Source organism: Scyliorhinus torazame, chromosome 13 (assembly GCF_047496885.1).
Source record: "Scyliorhinus torazame isolate Kashiwa2021f chromosome 13, sScyTor2.1, whole genome shotgun sequence".
Lineage (NCBI taxonomy): Eukaryota > Metazoa > Chordata > Chondrichthyes > Carcharhiniformes > Scyliorhinidae > Scyliorhinus > Scyliorhinus torazame.
Genome location: NC_092719.1, coordinates 224,537,070 through 224,560,698, shown reverse-complemented (window position 1 = coordinate 224,560,698; position 23,629 = coordinate 224,537,070). Strand labels below are relative to the sequence as shown.

General features: G+C 52.4%; 1 protein-coding gene across 1 annotated transcript in view; it reads left to right on the top strand.

Annotated features, from left to right (window-relative positions):
- Positions 1–23,079, top strand: part of aldh1l1 (aldehyde dehydrogenase 1 family, member L1) — a 133,776-nt gene extending 110,697 nt beyond the window's left edge. The window contains exons 15-23 of the mRNA XM_072473105.1: positions 2,521–2,626; positions 3,963–4,050; positions 5,302–5,395; positions 6,746–6,845; positions 9,828–9,926; positions 13,802–13,967; positions 19,483–19,588; positions 20,867–21,066; positions 21,853–23,079. Coding sequence (XP_072329206.1) covers positions 2,521–2,626; positions 3,963–4,050; positions 5,302–5,395; positions 6,746–6,845; positions 9,828–9,926; positions 13,802–13,967; positions 19,483–19,588; positions 20,867–21,066; positions 21,853–21,908 — 1,015 coding nt within the window. The 3' untranslated portion in view covers positions 21,909–23,079. The remainder of the gene's footprint in view (positions 1–2,520; positions 2,627–3,962; positions 4,051–5,301; positions 5,396–6,745; positions 6,846–9,827; positions 9,927–13,801; positions 13,968–19,482; positions 19,589–20,866; positions 21,067–21,852) is intronic.
- The last annotated feature ends 550 nt before the right edge of the window (positions 23,080–23,629 follow it).

Below are 23,629 nucleotides of genomic sequence, written 5' to 3'. Positions count from 1 at the left end.
CAGTGTGGGTCATACAGGCCCATCTCCCTCCTGAACGTAGATGCCAAGTTATTGGCCAAAGTGATGGCGACTGTGTCCCTGGGGTGGTGCATGGTGACCAAACAGGATTTGTTAAAGGGAGGCAATTGAATACCAATATACGGAGGTTGTTGGGGGTGATGATGATGCCCCCACCGGAGGGGGAGGCGGAGATAGTAGTGGCTATGGATGCAGAGAAGGCATTCGATAGAGTGGAGTGGGACTATCTGTGGGAGGTACTGAAGAGATTTGGATTTGGAGAGGGATTCATTAGATGGGTTCGGCTCCTATACGGGGCCCCGGTGGCAAGTGTGATTACGAACAGGCAATGATCCGACTACATCCGACTATATAGGGGCACAAGACAGGGGTGCCCCCTGTCCCCGTTACTGTTTGCGTTGGCAATTGAGCCATTGGCCACAGCACTGAGGGGCTCTAGGAAGTGGAGAGGGGTACTTAGAGGAGGAGAAGAACATCGCGTGTCATTATACGCGGATGATCTGCTGTTATATGTCGCGGACCCAGTGGAGGGGATGCCTGAGATAATGCAGACACTCAGGGAGTTTGGAGAGTTTTTGGGATACAAACTGAATATGGGGAAGAGTGAACTGTTTGTGATGCACCCCGGGGAACAGGGCAGGGGAATAGACGAGCTGCCGCTGAGGAGGGTAACAAGAGATTTCCGGTATTTAGGGATCCAGGTGGCCAGGAACTGGGGAACCTTGCATAAGCTTAACTTGACACGACTGGTAGTGCAGATGGAGGAGGACTTTAAGAGGTGGGACATGGTGCCCCTGTCATTGGCGGGCAGGGTGCAGGCGGTTAAAATGGTGGTCCTCCCGAGGTTTCTTTGTGTTTCAGTGCCTCCCCATACTGATTACAAAGACCTTTTTTAAGAAGGTGGACAGGAGCATCATGAGCTTTGTGTGGGCCGGAAAGACCCCAAGGGTAAAGAGGGGGTTCCTGCAGCGCAGTAGAGATAGGGGGGGATTGGCACTGCCGAGTCTGAGTGATTATTATTGGGCCGCTAACGTGTCTATGATATGTAAGTGGATGAGGGAAGAAGAAGGAGCGGCGTGGAAAAGGCTGGAGATGGCGTCCTGTAGGGGAACTAGCTTAAAAGCACTGGCGACGGTGCCGCTGCCGTTCTCCCCGAAAAGGTACACCACAAACCCAGTGGTGGTGGCGACTCTGAAGATTTGGGGGCAGTGGAGACGACATAGGGGAGTGACGGGGGCCTCAGTGTGGTCCCCGATAAGGAACAACCACAGGTTTGTCCCAGGAAGGATAGACGGGGGATTTCAATCTTGGCAGCGAGCAGGAATTGCGCAACTGAAGGACTTGTTCTTGGACGGGACGGTCGCGAGTCTGGGAGCACTGACAGAAAATACGGGTTGCCACCTGGGAATGAATTTCGTTATATGCAAGTGAGGGCATTTGTGAGGCAACAGATGAGGGAATTTCCACAGCTCCCGGCGCAAGGGATCCAGGACAGAGTGATTTCGGGGGTATGGGTGGGTGATGGTAAGGTGTCCGATATATACAGGGAAATGACAGACGAGGGGGAGACGATGATAGAGGAACTGAAAGGAAAATGGGAGGAGGAGCTGGGGGAAGAGATTGAGGAAGGGCTGTGGGCAGATGCCCTAAGTAGGGTAAATTCCTCATCGTGTGCCAGGCTCAGCCTGATCCAATTCAAGGTACTACACAGGGTGCATATGACGGGAGCAAGATTGAGCAGGTTTTTTGGGGCGGAGGATAGCTGCGGGAGGTGCGCGGGAAGCCCTGCGAACCACACCCACATGTTTTGGTCATGCCCGGTATTGCACGGGTTCTGGGTGGGTGTGACAAAAGTGATTTCAAAGGTGGTGGGGGTCCGGGTCGAACCAAACTGGGGGTTGGCTATATTCGGGGTTGCAGATGAGCCGGGAGTGCAGGAGGCGAGAGAGGCCGATGTTCTGGCCTTTGCGTCCCTAGTAGCCCAGCGAAGGATTCTACTTATGTGGAAAGAAGCTAAACCCCCGGGCGTGGAGGCCTGGATAAACGACATGGCAGGGTTTATAAAATTGGAGCGGATAAAGTACGCACTAAAAGGTTCGGCTCAGGGGTTCACCAGGCGGTGGCAACCGTTCCTCGACTATCTCGCAGAGCGATAAGGGAAAATAGGAAAGACAACAGCAGCAACCCAGGGGGGAGGGGGGGGGGGGGGGAGGGGGAGGGTGCATTCGGGTCTTTGGGGGTTTTTGTGTGTTGTTACATATTTGTTGTTCATAGTTATCTGTTACTATTTCTTTTCATTTTTCTTTTTATTTGTGTTGGCACTTGCCGTTAGTTAATATATTATTTTAAAAACGATCAATGTAACTCCTGTTACAAAGTTGTAAAAATGGAAAAATTCTTGGTTGATCGAAAAACTTTAATAAAATATATATTTAAAAAAAAACTATGTTATTTTTACAACAACATCGATCGCTGGTGACTCTGGCCTTTCTGTTGGAACAGGGTGTGTGGTATTGTGATCCCATGGAACTATCCCCTCATGATGTTGGCGTGGAAGACTGCCGCCTGCCTTGCCGCTGGTAACACTGTGGTGCTGAAGCCAGCACAGGTAAGTGGGCCATTTCACACCATCTTCCTGCAATGGGCTAAATTATTGTTGTGCCAACCAGGCAGTTTGTGATTGGTCAAGGCATTACTATTTTGATTCATTGATGATCTTCCTGTTCCGTTCCCTGGTGTTGTTCTGCGCGATCTGTTAAATGGACGGACTGCACACGGGACTTCAACAAACAGGAGATTTATTAACTAAACATTGCAAACTCTCATTCACACCCCTACTCTGCCCAAGATCCCAGGTAATTCTGCCGAGCTCCATCCCCCATGACGCTCTACCTAACCGAGTCATCACATAGTCACGTGATGTCCTGGTCATCACCCTCCCAATTTGATTTGGGCCCCAGGCAGTGTGAAAAATAAAAGCTGTCATATTCCGTGAGGAACAGAATCTCCTCTCTTTTGAGAAAGAGCTCCGTCTCTTGACTAACCCGCTCGGTGCATTTCATGATAGTCTCAGCGTACCACCCTTTTTCACCGTGGCTAACGTTGCTGAAACCCATTCTGCGGCCTCGTCATTCCTGTCACTCGATGCAGCTCGTTGATGACCTTTTGCCTCATCGCGATCGGTGTCGTCCTTGGTGCACACATTGTTGGTGTGACCGAGTCACCTAACCTCACGTAGTGATTCTTGTCAATTGTCCTGATGAATGCAAAACAAAAAGCTTCGCCATCGTGCCTTTTCTCTGCAATACTCTTATTATTATTTAAGAATAGATAGACCAACAGCAGACAGCCAAATTCGAACATTGGCGCACTGTTTTGGAGATAGATTCACTGAATTGTAAGCTCCCAAAACCTGAGCTACAGAGATCGGAAAGATCACAGCTTTGAACCTCTGAACTAGTGTCTATATAATTGACCTCAGGGTCCCATGCCACCTTGATGTAAAACCTTAAATATATGAGCATTGAAGATATTCGTCCTGGGCCCATTTCTCAGTAATAATATGGTAACTGTGCCGAAGCAGTTTAATTAAAAACAGTCCACTAGGTCTAATTGTAGCTGAATAGTTGACACAACTTCTGATTGAGACTCCAACTTTCTTCAAAGTGAAAAGAGTTAATTGGTGAGACATGCCCTTTTCGTGCCTGCGTTCCTTTCTGTTTGGACCATGGACTGGCACAGCCAGATAATGGATACGATGACTTGGTGGTGTCCATGGACGATATGACAATGAGCGAAGCAAGGACCTCAGGTAGAGACTGAGCTTGTGGGTACAATAGGTGTGGGAGAGATTTGTCTTCTCTGTCGAGGCTGGGATGTGGAGGGTGAATGAGGCATCTCAGAGAAACTTCACTGATGCAGGAACATCTAATTCATTCCAACAGGTAACCCCTTTGACAGCTTTGAAATTTGCCGAGCTGACGGTGAAGGCTGGCTTCCCAAAGGGTGTTGTCAACATCTTACCAGGAGCAGGTAGGTAGGCAGAATGGCAAACATTGAGAGACACCAAGTCAGTGGGCACATAGTTGGTGCTTGGCGGCAAACCACAGCAATCTAGAGACCTGGAGATAGTCAATCATTAAAATGAGTTAAAAATAAAGAAGGTTTGAATGATCTTCTCGGCCAGCAGTCAAAGATCAGTCTGAAACCGTGCACTCACACTACACCCCAATGCCGGAGCAGCGAGTCGCAAGAAAGAAAGACATGCATTTCTATAGCACCTTTCACATCCTCAGCACATTGCAAAGGAGTTCAAAGCCTATGACGTACTTTGCAGAAACATATTCACTGTTGTGATGTAGGGGCAATTGCAGTCAATTTGTACACAGCAGGATCCCACAACAGCGATCTGATAATCTGTCCTGTCAGTGATGTTGATTGAGGCCTGAACACTCCAGTTATTCTTCAGAATAATGATAATCTTTATTGTCACAAGTAGGCCTACATTAACACTGCAATGCAGTTACTGTGAAAAGCCCCTAGTCGCCACACTCCGGCGCCTGTTCGGGTGCACAGAGGGGGAATTCAGAATGTCCAATCCACCTAACAAGCACGTCTTTCAGGACATGTGGGAGGAAACCGGAGCGCCCGGAGGAAACCCACGCAGTCACGGGGAGAACGTGCAGACTCCGCACAGACAGTGACCCAAGCCGGGAATCGAACCTGGGACCCTGGCCGTAAGACCATAAGACATAGGAGCAGAATTAGGCCATCCAGCCCATCGAGCCTGCTCCGCCATTCAATGATGGCTGATATCTTTCTCACCCCCATTCTCCTGCCTTCCCGCCCGGGCACTTCCGACCAGAAGAGAGAGCCCCTCGGGGCTCGTCCCCCCGCCTCACCTGATAAGTGGCACTGTGAAGCAACAATGCTAACCACTCTGCTACCGTGCCGCCCATATAAAATGGTGCCATTGGACCCTTTTCACCCACCTGAGAGGGCCCAGGGGGGCCCAGATCTCCTGAAAGGCATCTCAGACAGTGCAGCAGTTCATCAGGACTGCACTGGGAGTGTCAGCCCGATTGTGGGCTCAATGCTCTGGAGCAGGATTCAAACTCATGACCTCCTGGATCATAGGTGGGCCAGTGCTGGCACCGTCACCAGCTCCAGCTGCCCAACACTCAGATTCCCGGACCAGTGACCGGGTTGTAAACCCGGCTGTTTCTCTCAGTGTCCTCCGGGATTTATCTCTGCTTTCTGAGAGGTGATTTTTCTGTCTGGCAGGTTCGTTGATTGGACAGAGAATAGCTGACCATCCAGATGTGAGGAAGCTTGGCTTCACTGGGTCAACGCCAATAGGGAAACAAATTATGAAAAGGTAACTGGAGACTTCTCAGATGAGACCAGCAAATATCATCCTGATTTCATTAAAGAAGAAATAATTTTTCTAATTATTGTCTGGGATGTGGGCGTCGCTGGCTAGGCTGGTGTTTATTGCCCAGTGCGCCAACCTGGCCCTAGTCGGTTTGTCCGTCGGCTACAGATGAAAGTAGTGCCACAGCAAACTGCCCCGAGGATGAACCCAGTAATGTTCCCGGGGAACTGCGGAAAATATTGGTGTGATGCACCTTCGCAAGGGTCAACTTGTGAGATTCAAGCTGAAGTTACCTCTACTGCTGAAGCACCTGCTTGTGAATGACTTTTCTCTCTGAGGATTAAGATGTTCCCTGACCTGTTCGACCAAATGCTATTAACAAGGTCTCATTGATTCCTTTGTTGAGTGGTTGATACAGACACTCCAAAGAAAGCACACCCAAATTGAAAGACTTCTCTTCCACCCCCACCCTTTACAATAAGGATTCAATAAATTGGGAGGGGTGGAGAGGAAAGATTCCTGGTCGGAATATCAGACATTGGATCTGGAAGATGTGGGACCAATCAGTTTGGTGGTCTTCACTCTATTTTCTCGACGAGCTAAACAGGTTCTGAAAAGCCAGCGTCATGTTCAATCCTGACCATCGCAATACGCTCCTGGTTTACCATCAACTGTCAGCTCATCCAAATCCCCACAATCACAGCCACTGGTGGAGGTGAACAAACCAGGAATCGTAGGGAGGCAGATTTGGAGGAGGACAGGGATCTCTCAACATTTAAGGAGCTCAACACCATCCAAGACAAGCAGGCCACTTGATTGAGCTTAATCCAGCCCCTTAAACATTCAAACCCTCCAGCTCCGACGCACAGTGGCAGCCGTGTGTACCATCTACAAGATGCATTGCAGCAACTCATCGAGATTCCTTACACGGCACCTTTCAAACCTCCAAACTCCACCATCTAGAGCAGCAGATACCTGGGAACCCCACCGCCTGGAGCTTCCCCTCCAAGTCACTCACCACCCCGACTGGGAAATATATCGGCCGTTCCCTCACTGTCGCTGGGGCAACATCCTGGAACTCCCTCCCTAACAGCACAGTGGGTGTACCTGCATCTCAGGGACTGCAGAGGTTCAAGAAGGCAGCTCACCCCCACCTTCTGAAAGGCAAATAGGGATGGGCAATAAATGCCAGACCTTGTCACCGATGCCCACATCCCATAAATGAGTGAACAAAATCATTTTGGAGTGATGCAGAGATGGAGGTCATTACAGAGCGAGGGTGGAAGGATCTGCAAACAAGAACAGGAATTTTAAAACTGTGTCTTGTAAACTATGATTTCTTTTCCTCTGCAGCTGTGCACTGGTTAATGTGAAGAAAGTCTCTCTGGAGCTGGGAGGAAAATCTCCGCTCATTATCTTCAGTGACTGTGATTTAGATAAGGCCGTGCGTACGGTAAGCAGATAAAACTCAAACTTTGGCAGAACGAAGCATTTGAATTAACAGAGTTTTTAACCTAATCCATTGTATTCTGGGTCAGGCAAGTCTCTGGTTCTACATTCCATTCAATCTTGTTCTGCATTGAGGGGAGAGAAGAATATTACAGCAGCGGGGGTGGGGGTCCCAGCCCATCTGGCTGAGTACCCCGCCCAGGGGATTAGGGTAAGATTGCCCCCTCTGTACAAGGTCACACTGAGTGAACAATGTGGGCTGCAGACAGACAGAACTACCCAGTACAGTACCCCCCCCACACACACACACCCACACACACCCCCCTTCACACACACCCAACCCCCCCCACACACCCAACCCCCACACACCCAACCCCCCCCCACACCCAGTCCCCCACACTCAACCCCCCCACACCAACACCCCAACACCCAGCCCCCCACACCCAACCCGCCCACACACAACCTCCCCCCATACCCAACCACCCCACAACCAATCCCCCCACACCCAACACCACCCCATACCCAACACCCCCTACACCCAACTCCCCCATAACCAGCCCCTCCCACAACCAGCCCCCCCCCCACACCCAACCCCCTCCAACCAACCTATCCACAACCGAACCCCCCCACAAACCCCACACCCAACCCCCCCTCAAACCAACCCCCCCACACCCGGCCCCGACACCCAACCCCCCCCCCCCACACCCAAACCCCCAACCACCCCACACCCAGCCCCCCCTCAAACCAACCCCCCCACACCCAACCTCCTCATACTGCATCATTGTTACAAGGGCAGCTGGCAATTCATTGATCATGGGTTGGAGTCGCATGAGGGAATGTTCTGGAATGGAATGTAATAAATCTGGTTAATTTGGCGAGCGGTACCAGAAGACGCAGTTCAGTTGTCGTAAAAATCATTAAGAAAAACAGGTTCCTTCCAAGAAAAAAAACCCTCTTTATCTGGCCTGGACACATATGTGACTCCAGTCCCACGCTGTGGTTAACACTGGGGATCGGCGCCGAATCTGGGTGGCTACTATTGGGCAGCCAACGTGGCGATGATCCGTAAGTGGGTAATGGAGGGAGAGGGGATGGCGTGGAAGAGGTTGGAGATGGCGTCCTGCAAAGGAACGAGCCTGGGGGCGCTGGTGACGGCACCGCTGCCGCTCTCGCCGACAAGGTACACCACGAGTCCGGTGGTGGCGGCAACGCTAAAGATCTGGGGGCAGTGGAGACGACACAGGGGAGCGTTGGGAGCCTCGGTGTGGTCCCCGATCAGAGATCCTCCGCCGAGATCTACACCTCCCGCTGCCTGGGGAAAGCGGGCAGCATAATCAAAGACCCCTCCCACCCGGCTTACTCACTCTTCCAAATTCTTCCATCGGGCAGGAGATACAGAAGTATGAGAACACGCACGAACAGACTCAAAAACAGCTTCTTCCCCGCTGTTACCAGACTCCTAAATGACCCTCTTATGGACTGACCTCATTAACACTACACCCTGTATGCTTCATCCGATGCCAGTGCTTATGTAGTTACATTGGATATGTTGTGTTGCCCTATTATGTATTTTCTTTTATTCCCTTTTCTTCTCATGTATTTAATGATCTGTTGAGCTGCTCGCGGAAAAATACTTTTCACTGTACCTCGGTACACGTGACAATAAACAAATCCAATCCAATAACCATCGGTTTGTCCCAGGAAGGATGGACGGGGGGTTTCAGAGCTGGCATTGGGCAGGGATCAGAAGAATGGGGGACCTGTTCATCGATGGGACGTTTGCGAGCTTAGGGGCGCTGGAGGAGAAGTTTGGGCTACCCCCGGGAAACGCTTTCAGGTACATGCAAGTGAGGGTGTTTGTGAGGCGGCAGGTGAGGGAATTCCCGCTACTCCCGGCACAGGGGATTCAAGACAGGGTGATTTTGGGCCGGAGAGGGCAAGGTGTCGGCGATATACCAGGAGATGAAAGAAGAGGGGGAGGCTTTGGTAGAGGAGCTGAAGGGTAAATGGGAGGAGCTGGGGGAGGAGGGGCTGTGGGCTGATGCCCTGAGTAGGGTTAATTCCTCTTCCTCGTGTGCCAGGCTCAGCCTGATACAGTTTAAGGTAGTTCACAGAACGCATATGACGGGGGCGAGGCTGAGTAGGTTCTTTGGGGTGGAGGGCAGATGTGGGAGGTGCTCAGGAAGCCCGGCGAACCATGTCCATATGTTTTGGTCGTGCCCGGCACTGGAGGGGTTCTGAAGGGGAGTTGCGGGAATAGTATCTAAGGTGGTGAAAGTCCGGGTCAAGCCAAGCTGGGGGCCAGCAATATTTGGAGTAGTGGACGAGCCGGGAGTGCAGGAGGCGAAAGAGGCCGGCATTCTGGCCTTTGCGTCCCTAGTAGCCCGGCGAAGGATCTTGTTAACGTGGAAGGGGGCGAAGCCCCCCAGCGTGGAAGCCTGGATAAACGATATGGCTGGGTTTATCAAGTTGGAGAGGATAAGGTTTGCCTTGAGAGGGTCTGCGCAGGGGTTCTACAGGCGGTGGCAACCGTTCCTAGATTATCTCGCGGAGCATTAGATGAAGGTCGGACAGCAGCAGCAGCAACCCAGGGGGTGTGGGGGGGGTGGGGGGGGGAAAGGGGGGATATCTTTCTTGGGGGGGGGGGGGAGGGAGGGAGGGGGAAGGTTTTTTTTTCTGGGGGGCATTTGAGCAAGAAAATACATGAATGATGCGGAAAACTGAAATGTACGGGAGGAATCCAATGTACAAAGTTCTGTATCACATTGACTTGCCAAGTTCATGTCTTGCTACACAAACTTTGTTTCTTTTGTGTTACGGGGGGGGGGGGTTTGTAAGGTTGAAAATCTTGTTAAAAAATTCTTAATAAATATATATTTTTTTAAAACACTGGGGCTGGGCCATAATCCCCGGCGACCAGTGCCACCAATATGCTGAGGTTGATAATAACGTAAAGATGTATTTCCCTCTTGCCATCTGTTTCCAGGGAATGGGGGCTGTGTTTTTCAACAAGGGGGAGAACTGCATTGCTGCGGGCAGACTTTTCCTGGAGGAATCTATTCACGACCAGTTTCTGCACAAGGTGGTAAGTCGTCCAGTTCACTGCCCGTTCAGTTATCAAGCAGAGCAAATAAAACTCTCAAACACGACCCATGTCAATGTTGCTTCAGTGGCTATCATAACCTCTGAACCCAACAACTGTGCATTCGAAGTCTCACTCCAGGAATTGAGGACAAGCAATCAGCCTGACACTCACAGCGCAGAACTGAGGGAGATTAGTCCTCAAGGCCCCACCTGCTCAACCTCGCCCCTCGCCTCAGGTTAAATCACCGCCAGCCAGCTCTCCCCCTCAAAGGGGAAAGCAGCTTATGGTCACCTGGGACTGCGGCGACTTTAGCTTCACCGATTGAGGGAGTGCCGCACTGTCAGAGGGTCAGTACTGAGGGAGTGCCGCACTGTCAGAGGGTCAGTACTGAGGGAGTGCTGCACTGTCAGAGGCTCAGTACTGAGGGAGTGCTGCACGGTCAGAGGGTCAGTACTGAGGGAGTGCTGCACTGTCAGAGGGTCAGTGCTGAGGGAGTGCCGCACTGTCAGAGGGTCAGTACTGAGGGAGTGCTGCACTGTCAGAGGGTCAGTACTGAGGGAGTGCTGCACTGTCAGAGGGTCAGTACTGAGGGAGTGCTGCACTGTCAGAGGCTCAGTACTGAGGGAGTGCTGCACTGTCAGAGGGTCAGTACTGACGGAGTGCCGCACTGTCACAGGGTCAGTCCTGAGGGAGTGCTGCACTGTCAGAGGGTCAGTACTGAGGGAGTGCAGCACTGTCAGAAGGTCAGTACTGAGGGAGTGCAGCACTGTCAGAGGGTCAGTACTGAGGGAGTGCAGCACTGTCAGAGGCTCAGTACTGAGGGAGTGCTGCACTGTCAGAGGGTCAGTACTGACGGAGTGCCGCACTGTCACAGGGTCAGTCCTGAGGGAGTGCTGCACTGTCAGAGGGTCAGTACTGAGGGAGTGCAGCACTGTCAGAGGCTCAGTACTGAGGGAGTGCTGCACTGTCAGAGGGTCAGTACTGAGGGAGTGCTGCACTGTCAGAGGGTCAGTGCTGAGGGAGTGCTGCACTGTCAGAAGGTCAGTACTGAGGGAGTGCAGCACTGTCAGAGGGTCAGTACTGAGGGAGTGCAGCACTGTCAGAGGCTCAGTACTGAGGGAGTGCTGCACTATCAGAGGGTCAATACTGACGGAGTGCCGCACTGTCAGAGGGTCAGTACTGACGGAGTGCCGCACTGTCAGAGGGTCAGTCCTGAGGGAGTGCTGCACTGTCAGAGGGTCAGTACTGAGGGAGTGCTGCACTGTCAGAGGGTCAGTGCTGAGGGAGTGCTGCACTGTCAGAAGGTCAGTACCGAGGGAGTGCAGCACTGTCAGAGGGTCAGTGCTGAGGGAGTGCTGCACTGTCAGAGGGTCAGTGCTGAGGGAGTGCTGCACTGTCAGAGGGACAGTACTGAGGGAGTGCTGCACTGTCAGAGGGACAGTACTGAGGGAGTGCCGCACTGTCAGAGGGTCAGTCCTGAGGGAGTGCTGCACTGTCAGAGGGTCAGTACTGAGGGAGTGCTGCACTGTCAGAGGGTCAGTGCTGAGGGAGTGCTGCACTGTCAGAGGATCAGTGCTGAGGGAGTGCTGCACTGTCAGAGGGTCAGTGCTGAGGGAGTGCTGCACTGTCAGAGGGTCAGTGCTGAGGGAGTGCCGCACTGCCAGAGGGTGAGTACTGAGGGAGTGCTGCACTGTCAGAGGGTCAGTACTGAGGGAGCGCTGCACTGTCAGAGGGTCAGTACTGAGGGAGTGCCGCACTGTCAGAGGGTCAGAACTGAGGGAGTGCTGCACTGTCAGAGGGTCAGTACTGAGGGAGCGCTGCACTGTCAGAGGGTCAGTACTGAGGGAGTGCCACACTGTCAGAGGGTCAGTATTGAGGGAGTGCTGCACTGTCAGAGGGTCAGTACTGAGGGAGTGCTGCACTGTTAGAAGGTCAGTACTGAGGGAGTGCCGCACTGTCAGAGGGTCAGTGCTGAGGGAGTGCTGCACTGTCCGAGGATCAGTGCTGAGGGAGTGCTGCACTGTCAGAGGGTCAGTGCTGAGTGAGTGCTGCACTGTCAGAGGGTCAGTACTGAGGGCGTGCTGCACTGTTAGAGGGTCAGTCCTGAGGGAGTGCTGCACTGTCAGAGGGTCAGTGCTGAGGGAGTGCTGCACTGTCCGAGGATCAGTCCTGAGGGAGTGCTGCACTGTCAGAGGGTCAGTACTGATGGAGTGCTGCACTGTCAGAGGGTCAGTGCTGAGGGAGTGCTGCACTGTCAGAGGATCAGTGCTGAGGGAGTGCTGCACTGTCAGAGGGTCAGTGCTGAGGGAGTGCTGCACTATCAGAGGGTCAGTGCTGAGGGAGTGCCGCACTGCCAGAGGGTGAGTACTGCGGGAGTGCTGCACTGTCAGAGGGTCAGTGCTGAGGGAGTGCCGCACTGTCAGAGGGTCAGTACTGAGGGAGTGCCGCACTGCCAGAGGGTCAGTACTGAGGGAGTGCTGCACTGTCAGAGGGTCAGTGCTGAGGGAGTGCCGCACTGCCAGAGGGTCAGTACTGAGGGTGTGCCGCACTGTCAGAGGGTCAGTACTGAGGGAGTGCTGCACTGTCAGAGGGTCAGTACTGAGGGAGTGCTGCACTGCCAGAGGGTGAGTACTGAGGGAGTGCTGCACTGTCAGAGGGTCAGTACTGAGGGAGCGCTGCACTGTCAGAGGGTCAGTACTGAGGGAGTGCCGCACTGTCAGAGGGTCAGTACTGAGGGAGTGCTGCACTGTCAGAGGGTCAGTACTGAGGGAGTGCTGCACTGTCAGAAGGTCAGTACATAGGGAGTGCTGCACTGTCAGAGGGTCAGTGCTGAGGGAGTGCTGCATTGTCAGAAGGTCAGTACTGAGGGAGTGCTACACTGTCAGAGGGTCAGTGCTGAGGGAGCGCTGCACTGTCAGAGGGTCAGTACTGAGGGAGTGCTGCACTGTCAGAGGGTCAGTACTGAGGGAGTGCTGCACTGTCAGAGGGTCAGTACTGAGGGAGCGCTGCACTGTCAGAGGGTCAGTACTGAGGGAGTGCCGCACTGTCAGAGGGTCAGTACTGAGGGAGTGCCGCACTGTCAGAGGGTCAGTACTGAGGGAGTGCCGCACTGTCAGAGGGTCAGCACTGAGGGAGTGCCGCACTGTCAGTGGGTCAGTACTGAGGGAGTGCTGCACTGTCAGAGGGTCAGTACGGAGGGAGTGCTGCACTGTCAGAGGGTCAGTACTGAGGGAGTGCTGCACTGTCAGAGGGTCAGTACTGAGGGAGTGCTGCACTGTCAGAGGGTCATTACTGAGGGAGTGCTGCACTGTCAGAGGGTCAGTACTGAGGGAGTGCCGCACTGTTAGAGGGTCAGTACTGAGGGAGTGCCGCACTGTCAGAGGGTCAGTACTGAGGGAGTGCCGCACTGTCAGAGGGTCAGCACTGAGGGAGTGCCGCACTGTCAGAGGGTCAGTACTGAGGGAGTGCTGCACTGTCAGAGGGTCAGTACGGAGGGAGTGCTGCACTGTCAGAGAGTCAGTACTGAGGGAGTGCCGCACTGTCAGAGGGTCAGTACTGAGAGAGTGCCGCACTGTCAGAGGGTCAGTGCTGAGGGAGTGCTGCACTGTCAGAGGGTCAGTACTGAGGGAGCGCCGCACTGTCAGAGGGTCAGTGCTGAGGGAGTGCTGCACTTTCAGAGGGTCAGTACTGAGGGAGTGCTGCACTGTCAATGTGCAATTTTTCAGAGAAAGCATGAAATGAAGGCCCAAGACACCTAATAATAATTGCTTATTGTCACAAGTATGCCTCAATGAAGTTTCTGTGAAAAGCCCCTGGTTGTGTGCTGTCAGATTCTAGTTCGTTTTTCTCCTTTATTCTATTTTAATATCTCACAGGTGGAAGAAGTAAAGAAAATGAGAATTGGCGATCCTTTGGACCGATCAACAGACCATGGGCCTCAGAACCACAAGGCCCATTTGGACAAGCTGATTGAGTATTGCGCTACAGGGGTGAAGGAAGGGGCAAGGCTGGTCTATGGAGGGAAGCAAGTTCCCAGACCTGGTAGGTGGACCCCGCAAGTTCACACAAGTATTCACCTCCGCATCCTGAGGTATTCCCCTTTCTGTAGAGTATTGTGTGGAACGAAAAAGAACATGAATTTCTATCGCACCGTTCGCAACCTTGGTATCCCAAAGAGCTTTGTAGCAAATGGAATATTTTAATGAAGTTACTGGTGTAATGGGGGATTCGGTGGCTATCTCCACACAGCAGACCCAGAAGCAGGAACGTGATAATGACGCAACAGTCTGTTTTAATGATGCTGATTTGAGGATATGTACCTGCTCACAGAGTCCTTCCTGTTTAGTCCCCTTCTCATTTCTTATTGTTATTTTTGGTCCGTGAACCAACAATTGGAATGTGCCTTTGAGATGAAGAGTGCTGGTCAGGCCATGGTGTGTTCCCAGGTTTCATGTTTGACGAGGAGAAGTCAGCCCCATCGGCTCCGAGTGAATCAAGGAAGCCAGGTTTGGAGGAATTTGGTCAGATTGGATGGATGGCGACCTGTGTGCTGGCCACAGGGGCAGTGTTCTGGTTCCTCCGCGGGGATTCTGAGAGAGCTGGGCAGAAGTGGCAGAAGTGGCAGTCTCTCTCTCTCGCTCGCATCTGAAGAACTGCTTTAGTGTTCTAAACCAGCACATCCTTCGTGGTGAATTTGAACTAATCCCGAATCCACAGGGAAAGTAAACAACCTTAACAGGGAAAACCATCTCAGGCCTAGAAGGACAAAGTACCAAACTGAAAGCTGAACCTCAGAAAGACATTAACCAGAAGCTATCCCAGTGCATCAATTTATCCTTTTATTTTATTAATAATTTATTTCCCTCTCAACCACCCATTTGCCCTCTGTGTTGTGTGTGTGTGTGAGTGTGTGCCTGTCTGTGTATGTGGGTCTGTGTTTTAGTGTGGGTCTGCATGTGTCTGTGTGTGTGTGTGTCTGTGTGTGGGCCTGTGTATCTGTGTGGGTCTGTGTGTGTGTGGGTCTGTTTCTGTGTGGGTCTGCGTGTGTCTGTGTGTGTGTGTGTGTATGGGTCTGTGTATTTGTGGGTCTGTGTGTGCGTGGGTCTGTGTTTCTGTGTGGGTCTGTGTTTCTGTGTGGGTCTGCGTGCGTGTGTGTGGGTCTGTGTATGTCTGTGTGTGCCTGTGTTTCTGTGTGGGTCTGTGTATCTGTGTGGGCCTGCGTGTGTCTGTGTGTGTCTGTGTGTGGGTCTGTGTATCTGTGTGGGTCTGTGTGTGTGTGGGTCTGTGTTTCTGTGTGGGTCTGCGTGTGTCTGTGTGTGTGTGTGTGTGGGGGTCTGTGTATGTCTGTGTGTGCCTGTGTTTCTGTGTGCGTCTGTGTATCTGTGAGTGTGTATCTGCGTCTGTGTAATTGTCTGCATGGGTCTGTGTCGATGTGTGTATGTGTGTGTGGGACCCTGGAACTGTGAAGCAATTGTGCTATCCACAATGCTACCGTGCTGCCCTTCTATGGTGCATCTGTAAAAGTTGGTAAGAGTCAATGTGGACATGCTGGTATAAGTGCTGTTTTGCTTTCTTTTTTAAAAAAATGTCTTTTATTACAAACATGTATCAAAACAGGTTACAGCAAATAATAACCCTGGGAAACATACTTCCCAGCAATCAACTATACAGTCTGTTCAAATCTTTTGTGGGAGGAAACCGGAGCACCCGGAGGAAACTCATGCAGACACGGGGAGAACGTGCAGACTCCACACAGACAGTGACCCAAGCCGGGAATCGAACACGGGTCCCTAGCGCTTTGAAGCAACAGTGGTAACCACTATGATCTCCACCTCTGCCCCATTGATGCAGACAGGGGTGTGTACGACACTTTGCTTCCTGAAATCGATGACCAGCTCCTTAATTTTGCTGACATTGAGGGAGAGATTGTTGTCGTTGCATCAGAGGATCCCTCCCCACAATGCAAATCCTTCCCACCCTAGAAACCCCCCATAACAGAGCCCCCAACAGAGACTCTCTATAAGAGGGGCATCGACTGGAGACCCCCCCATAACAGAACCCCCACCAGACACCCTCCATTAGAGAGCCCCAGCAGTGAACCCACGCACCCTGCACAACAGAGCTCCCCACAAGAGACCCCCCCATAACAGAGACCCCTGTCTCTGGAAGCCAGAGACCAGTCCAGAAAGAGACAGTGAAAAACCTACTGCTGTCGAACTCACCTGTGCACTCCACCTGCTGCCTCAGGCAGAGAAAGCAGCGGCTGTAAATTCCTAGAAAGCGAAAACCACATCAGCTGGGTTTAAACCCCCTCAGAGCTTTGATCTGCAAGGCTTTCATTCACATCAATATGACATTGCCTGTACTGGGCTGTGATTGACAGCTTGCACACAGAATGCTGTCTGGATTGTTTAATTTAATTTCCCTTCACACTTGACTGGATCTCAAGGACCCTGCTGTGTATCAAATTGGAATGTTTATAAACATCTAGCTATGACGGATGTGATGAAACTGGGTATTTCAGATATATTGTGTGGGATAGTCTGATCTTGGGGCTAAGTGTTGACGGTGTCGTAAATAGCGGAGGGTTTTACGACGGTGTCATCTAGCCCCTAGGATCAGCGATCCTGCGCCGCACAGGGGGCCAGCACGGCACTGGAGCGCTTCACGCAGCTCCCGCTGCCGATACAGGCGGACGCACGGCCAGTGTGAGTTCGCACATGCGCGTGGATTGCCATCTCCGCGCCGGCACCGCGCAACATGGCGGAGACCTACAGGGGCCCGGCGCGGAGGAACATAGGCCCCCACTGGGATAAGCCTACCCACCGATCGGTAGACCCCGATCGTGGGCCAGGCCACCGTGGAGGCCCCCCCTGGAGTCGGATTCCCCCTCGCCCCCCACCAGGCGCCCCCCCCGCCACCAGAATGCCGAGGTCCCGCCGGGTAGGACCACACGAGAATGACGCCGGTGGAACCTGACCGGACCCGGCGGGCACTCGGCCCATCGTGTGGGGAGAATAGCCGATGTGGGGGGGTGGGGGCGCCGTGTTGAGCGGCCCCCAACCGGCGCCACGCCGACTGCGGCGGCGCTATTGGTGCCAATTCTCCGGTTGCCGGAGAATCGTCGGGCCGGGGTCCGAGCGGTGTCGCGGGATTCGCGCCCCCCCCACCCCCCCCCCCACCCCCCCTCCGGCGATTCTCCAATCCGCCGTGGGATAGGAAAATCCCGCCCATTGTATTATATGTATTTGGTGCTGTAAGGGTTAAAATCCTGGGTTAGTGTGTGTGACTGCTGCAGTAGTGTTTTTAAAATGCTGGTTTGCACGACAGCTGGGCCTTTTGGAGCCAGAGGTTCAATGAAAGCATTGTAAACGTTTGGGGTAATGGACAATGATTTAGATTGTGAGGGTTCCCTGCAGAGTTCTACCTAGAGGCATTGGGCAGGATTCTCCATTTCAGCGGCTATGTGCCGGCTGGAACGGAGAATTCCCGGGCGTTTTACGACGCCAGAATCGCCGCTGACCCCTCACCGATTCCGGTTCGCATTGGTGCTGCTCCAGCGCCGAGAATGGCCAGAGAATGGCCGGGTCCTTGGCCCTGCTTGCGCAAGGCGATGACCTGCAGCGGTGACCAGTACAACACGGCGTCGGCCGCACGCGGGCCCGACCCGCCATCCTCAACCCCAACGGCCATCACCTGGCCACCTCCCACCAGTCCCCCCAGCCCTCACGGAAGACCTTCCGGCCAGCGGCACAGACCCCGGTCGAGTGTAGCAGCGCTGGACACAGTCCGCAGTCACAACGCCGGGTTCCTGACCACTGAGACCTCACGTGTCCTGCACGGTCGGGAACTCGGCCCATTGGGGGCGGAGCATCGTGGGAGGGGCTGCCGATGATGCGCCAACGCTGTTGCAACGGCACGCGACATGATGATGCCATTTCGGAGCGGACGGAAATTCGCAAACCGGCGTCAAACGGGCGCCTGCCCCGGTTTTGTCGTCGGAGTGGATTCTCCGCCTAATCGCCAATTACAATATCGGCATCGGGCAGCAGAGAATCCCACCCACTGTGTTCGGTTTAATAAGATGAATTAGATACTGGGAGGGACCAGCGGATGATGCAGTCAGGTGTTAAGGTTTGGCTTGGGCTGGAAGGGGGGCTGAGAAGGTTTCTGAAAATATACAGCCAGAGGTTCTCCATCATTCTGACAGGGAGTCAAGTTTCTTTCTTTAAGAAGTCTCAAAAGATCTCTCAAACTCAAAGTGGAGTTTCAAGACCTCACTCCAGAGCGAGAATTCCTGAGTGCTCACTATATTTAACAGTGGATTGGGAACTGAGATGGTTCTGTTGTTTGAGTGGGAATAAAGATAGCAGTTAAGGGTCACTGAATTGATTCGCTTTGTTTAAGGGTAATTGTAAGTTAGTTACTGGTGTGGCATTAAAGATTTTAATATTGTGTTAGTAATAAAGCTTGTTTAAATTTGCCATATGCCTATTTCTTTGTGAAATCAGTCCTGGAGCGAAGAATCCTTTCCTCACAGTCTGAAAAAATTAAAATAAGTATTGGGGTTTCTGTCCAGTATCTGAGTCACTGCTGGGGTCCGCTCTGGGAGTATAACACTGAAGCTTTTAACCACATTAAAGGCAGGAAAGTGCTTTCTGCAGAGAGAAAGAGGAAGTGACCGTGCTTTACTGGGTATGAATTTGGAATCTAGGAATGGTTTTACTCAGTTTGACCTTTCAAATCAGCGAAGCACTGTCACTCGGAGGGAACTCCAAAGAACAGCAGTCAGGATGTGGAGCCAGCGTCTGCAAGACGTCGGAGATTCCGTTCTGGAAGGTGAACGGTATATCACTACAAGTTTAATATTGAGGCTGTAATGTTGCATCCGCGGCAATGCTAACTTTCCCCAGACTCAGAGCTCAGCAAAGAGCAAATTCCAGGAAGTGAAAGTTTATTCAACAGTTGATTTGAATTGAAGAATCAGAAAATATCAAAGTCCCATCAGACCTCCCAGGACAGGTACAGCACAGGGGCAGATCAGAAAATATCAAAGTCCCATCAGACCTCCCAGGACAGGTACAGCACGGGGCAGATACATTTTAGCAGCTTTCCGGAGAGAGTTATATTGCTAACAGCAGCTTTTAGTTTGTGGTTTGTCTTCAGCCCCTGTAGACTAAGGAGAACAGCACCCAGAAGCTTTCTGGAGAGAGAGGCGGCCCTCACCGCGGCTTTCTCGAGAGAGTTATCTGGTATTTCTTTGGAGAGAGTTAGTTGGACCTCTTCACCAGGCTTCCAGAACCAAAACTGAAACTAAATCTGGAATCTTGGGACTCTGAAAAGCATTTCAGTGGGATCAGATCCAATCACCAACTGTTACCGGATTGAGCACAGCCTTTTGGCCCAATTCAGGTGCAGCACAGGGTTCGATACAGAGTACAGGAGTTGAATCTGCGCTGTTTGCCTTGCTCTGCAATGTGAACCAGCTGTCCAGCCATCTGAGCTCGGTGCCGCGTATTAATTGGTCAATAACCCTGAGTTGCTGTTTGTATTGCAGGGTTTTTCTTTGAACCGACTGTGTTTACTGACGTGCAAGATGATATGTTCATCGCCAAGGAGGAATCCTTTGGGCCTATCATGATCATCTCTAAATTCCCAAATGGGTAAGTTTTCTCAAACTCAGCTCCCCGCACAGAGACTTTAGAAAATTAGTAGATTCACAGGTTAGAATGGTAAACTCCTTGGGCGAGATTCTCCGACCCCCCGCTGGGTCGGAGAATCGCCGGGGGCTGGCGTGAATCCCGCCCCCGCCGGTTGCCGAAGTCTCCGGCACCGGATATTCAGCGAGGGCGGGAATCACGCCGCGCTGGTTGGCGGGGCCCCCCGCGCGATTCTCCGGCCCGGATGGGCCGAAGTCCCGCCGCTAAAATGCCTGTCCCGCCGGCGTAGATTAACCACCTACCTTACCGGCAGGACAAGGCGGCGTGGGCGGGCTCCGGGGTCCTGGGGGGGGGGGGGGGGGGGCGCAGGGCGATCTGACCCCGGGGGGTGCCCCCACGGTGGCCTGGCCCGCGATTGGTGCCCACCGATCCGCTGGCGGGCCTGTGCCGTGGGGACACTCTTTCCCTTCCGCCTTCGCCACGGTCTCCACCATGGCGGAGGTGGAAGAGACTCCCTCTAATGCGCATGCGCGGGAATGCCGTCAGCGGCCGCTAACGCTCCCGCGCATGCGCCGCCCGGAGATGTCACTTCTGCGCCAGCTGGCGGGGCACCAAAGGCCTTTCCCGCCAGCTGGCGGGGCGGAAATTCGTCCGGCGCCGACCTAGCCCCTTAAGGTTGGGGCTCGGCCCCCAAAGATGCGGAGCATTCCGCACCTTTGGGGCGGCGCGATGCCCGACTGATTTGCGCCGTTTTGGGCGCCAGTCGGCGGACATCGCGCCGTTTCCGGAGAATTTCGCCCCTTCCATAGAATCTTTACAGTGCAGTAGGGGGCCATTCAGCCCATCGAGTCTGCACCGAGCCTCCGAAAGAGCACCCTGCCTTGTCCCAATGCCCCGCCCTATTTCCGTAACGCCACCTAACCCTTTGGACACTAAGGGGTAATTTAGCGTGGCCAATCCACCTAACCTGTACAACGTTGGAATGGAGTGCCCACAAAAACACAGGAAACATGTGCAGACTCCGCACAGACAGTGACCCCCCCCCCCCCCCCCCCCAAGGCCGGGATCGAACCCAGGTCCCGAGCACTGTGTGGCAGCAGTGCTAACCACTGTGCCACCACGAGGTGGGAGGATCTGTGCACTTAAGAACCATGGTGATGAAATCTCTCCTGGTTGCGCTGCCGCGAGGACACATGAACCGTTTACTATGCAACTAGCGTCACATGACTGTTAGAGGACAATGTTGCAGTGTTGACCCTGTGGGATTTGTTGTGAACACAGGGATCTTGATGGTGTACTGAAACGAGCTAACAGCACAGAGTATGGGCTGGCCTCAGGAGTGTTTACCCACGATATCAGCAAAGCTCTTTACGTCAGCGAGAAGCTTCAGGCTGGAACTGTCTTTATCAACACCTACAACAAGACCGACGTGGCCACACCTTTTGGGGGCTTCAAGCAATCCGGGTTCGGGAAAGATTTAGGTAGGAGAATGGAGGCATCTCCTGGGCCAATGGGTGGATGTACTGTTGCCAAGGTTCCAGAGACAGGGAGATGTGAGGCTATGGAGGGATTTCAGTAACTATTTATTCTCAAGGTACATGTGGCATTGGAAACTGCAACATTTTCGCCCCGCCCTAATTGCCCCTTGAGAATGTTGGGGGTGAGCTGCCTTCCTGCACCTCTGCAGTCTGTGTGGTGTAGGTACACCCACAGTGCTGTTAGGGAGCGAGTTCCAGCACTTTGACCCAGTGACAGTGACGGAGTGGCCGGTATATTTCCAGGTCAGGTGAGTGACTTGTGGGGGGAGGACTGGCAGATGGTGATGTTGCCAGGTATCTGCTGCTCTTGTCCTCGGTGGTGGAGGTGGTGGGTTTGGTAGATCCCCTTGATGAGGGGTTCATTCAGCAGTGATTCTGTGATTTATGTCAAGTGGGGCAACCGTAAAATTTTAACTATTTATTGTCCCAAACTGAATGGATGGTCGGTCCCCTTCTTTCCTCCCCATCCCCCTCACCCGCCATGTAACTGGAACCACAATGGCAGGTGGGCGGTAGGGTACTTAAGTTTTACAGGATTAATGTATCAAGGTACAGATCAGAGGTGATTTAATTGAATGGAGGAATACGCTTGAGGAACAGAGTGGCTTCCTCCCGTTCCTAATGTTTTGAAAATTGATGGAGAAAGGGTTTGGGATGAAGGGGCATCACTTTGGCCGAGATGTTGGTTCTTGTTTACACAACAGTAACTATTTCTCTCTCATTCCACAGGAGAAGAAGCTCTGAACGAGTACCTGAGGACCAAGGCAGTGACCATTGAATATTAATGGAGGAGAGAGAGACCGCAACACTTTCTGAAGTGTAACTAATCACCAAATGAACATCTGCCAATAAGTAATGAAAGATGTAACTCTCGCTGCATCTCTGCTCCCATTCCCAATGTTCAACCAATGTGTTCAAATGGGGGGAGACCTGGACCCGACTGGATTTCCATTCGATAGAGGGCTGAATGGTCTCCTAGTCTGTACTATCTGTGATCCCATGACAACCAATATTGTTGTCATCGTTGATTCCAACCTAGAAAGAAAGAATCCTTTGCATTTTGTGATTGGCAAAAGTTAATCATGGGAGATGGTCGTTTCACCTTGGAGACAGATTCACCATTCAATTACCTCAACAACATTCATCCAGCTTAGCTCAATATCTCTTAATACCCTGAAACTCTTATCCAACAAAGCTCCATCCAATGCAGTCCTGAAATCTCCAATTGATCCCCAGCATCCATAAATGTTGGTGGGAGAGTTTCTGATTTCCACTCCCCTTTATGTGAAGGTATCTTCCCAACATCACCTCTGTCAAACTAGCTCTAAATGTAAGGTTATATCCACCTTGCTCTGAACTCTCCCCCCCCCCCCCCCACCTCCACACCGAGTAATAGAAATAACTCCCATGACCCTATCAACCCTACTTAATCTTCTAAACTTGTTTTCTTTCTCCCCTTCTCACTATCCCACACTCTACACACCCTCTCACTTACCCTCTCTCCTTCCTCTCTTCCCATCTCTCTTCCCTATTCTCTCTCTCCTCATTCTCTTCCCCTTCTCTCTCTCTCTCTGCCCTCTTTCCCAAAACCTCTCTCCATCTCTCTCTTGCTCTCTCTCTCCGCTCCATCCTATGCTCTCCTATACTATCCCATGCTCAGAAGTGCCACTCTCCTGCACCTGTGTGTGATCCCACAGCCAATGCTCAGTCCCAAGCCAATGTTAATCTTGGTCCGTTAGTCTCTGGGTTGAGCACAGTGGTCGCGCCCCGACCACTTGGCCTAAGATCCAGGTTCAGGTTGTGGCCACGGAAAGAGCGTTGATAACTCAGTTTAACAGATTGATAATCAGATTCATTGCTTCAACCACTCCCTCAACAGAGCCCAAATCGAAAAAGAGATGTGTGTGAAGATACGCTTAATAAAAAATCCCAGACATATTGGGCTGGATTCTCCAATTCTTTGATTTGATTTGATTTATTGTCACATGTACCGAAGTACAGTGAAAAGTATTTTTCTGCGGCCAAGGGAACGTACACAGTACGCACATAGTAGACAAAAGAATAATCGACAGAGAACATTGACAAATGGTACATCGACAGACAGTGATTGGTTACAGTGCGGAACAAGGGGCCAAACAAAGCAAATACATGAGCAAGAGCAGCATAGGGCATCGTGAATGGTGTTCTTACAGGGAACAGATCAGTCCGAGGGGGAGTCATTGAGGAGTCTAGTAGCTGTGGGGAAGAAGCTGTTCCTATGTCTGGATGTGCGGGTCTTCAGACTTCTGTACCTTCTGCCTGATGGAAGGGTCTGGAAGAAGGCAATGCCTGGGTGTGAGGGGTCTCTGATAATGCTGTCTGCCTTCCTGAGGCAGCGGGAGGTGTAGACAGAATCAATGTGGGGGTGGCAAGTTTGTGTGCTGCGTTGGGCTGAGTTCACCACACTCTGCAGTTTCTTACGATCTTGGACCGAGCAGTTGCCATACCAGGCTGTGATACAGCCGGA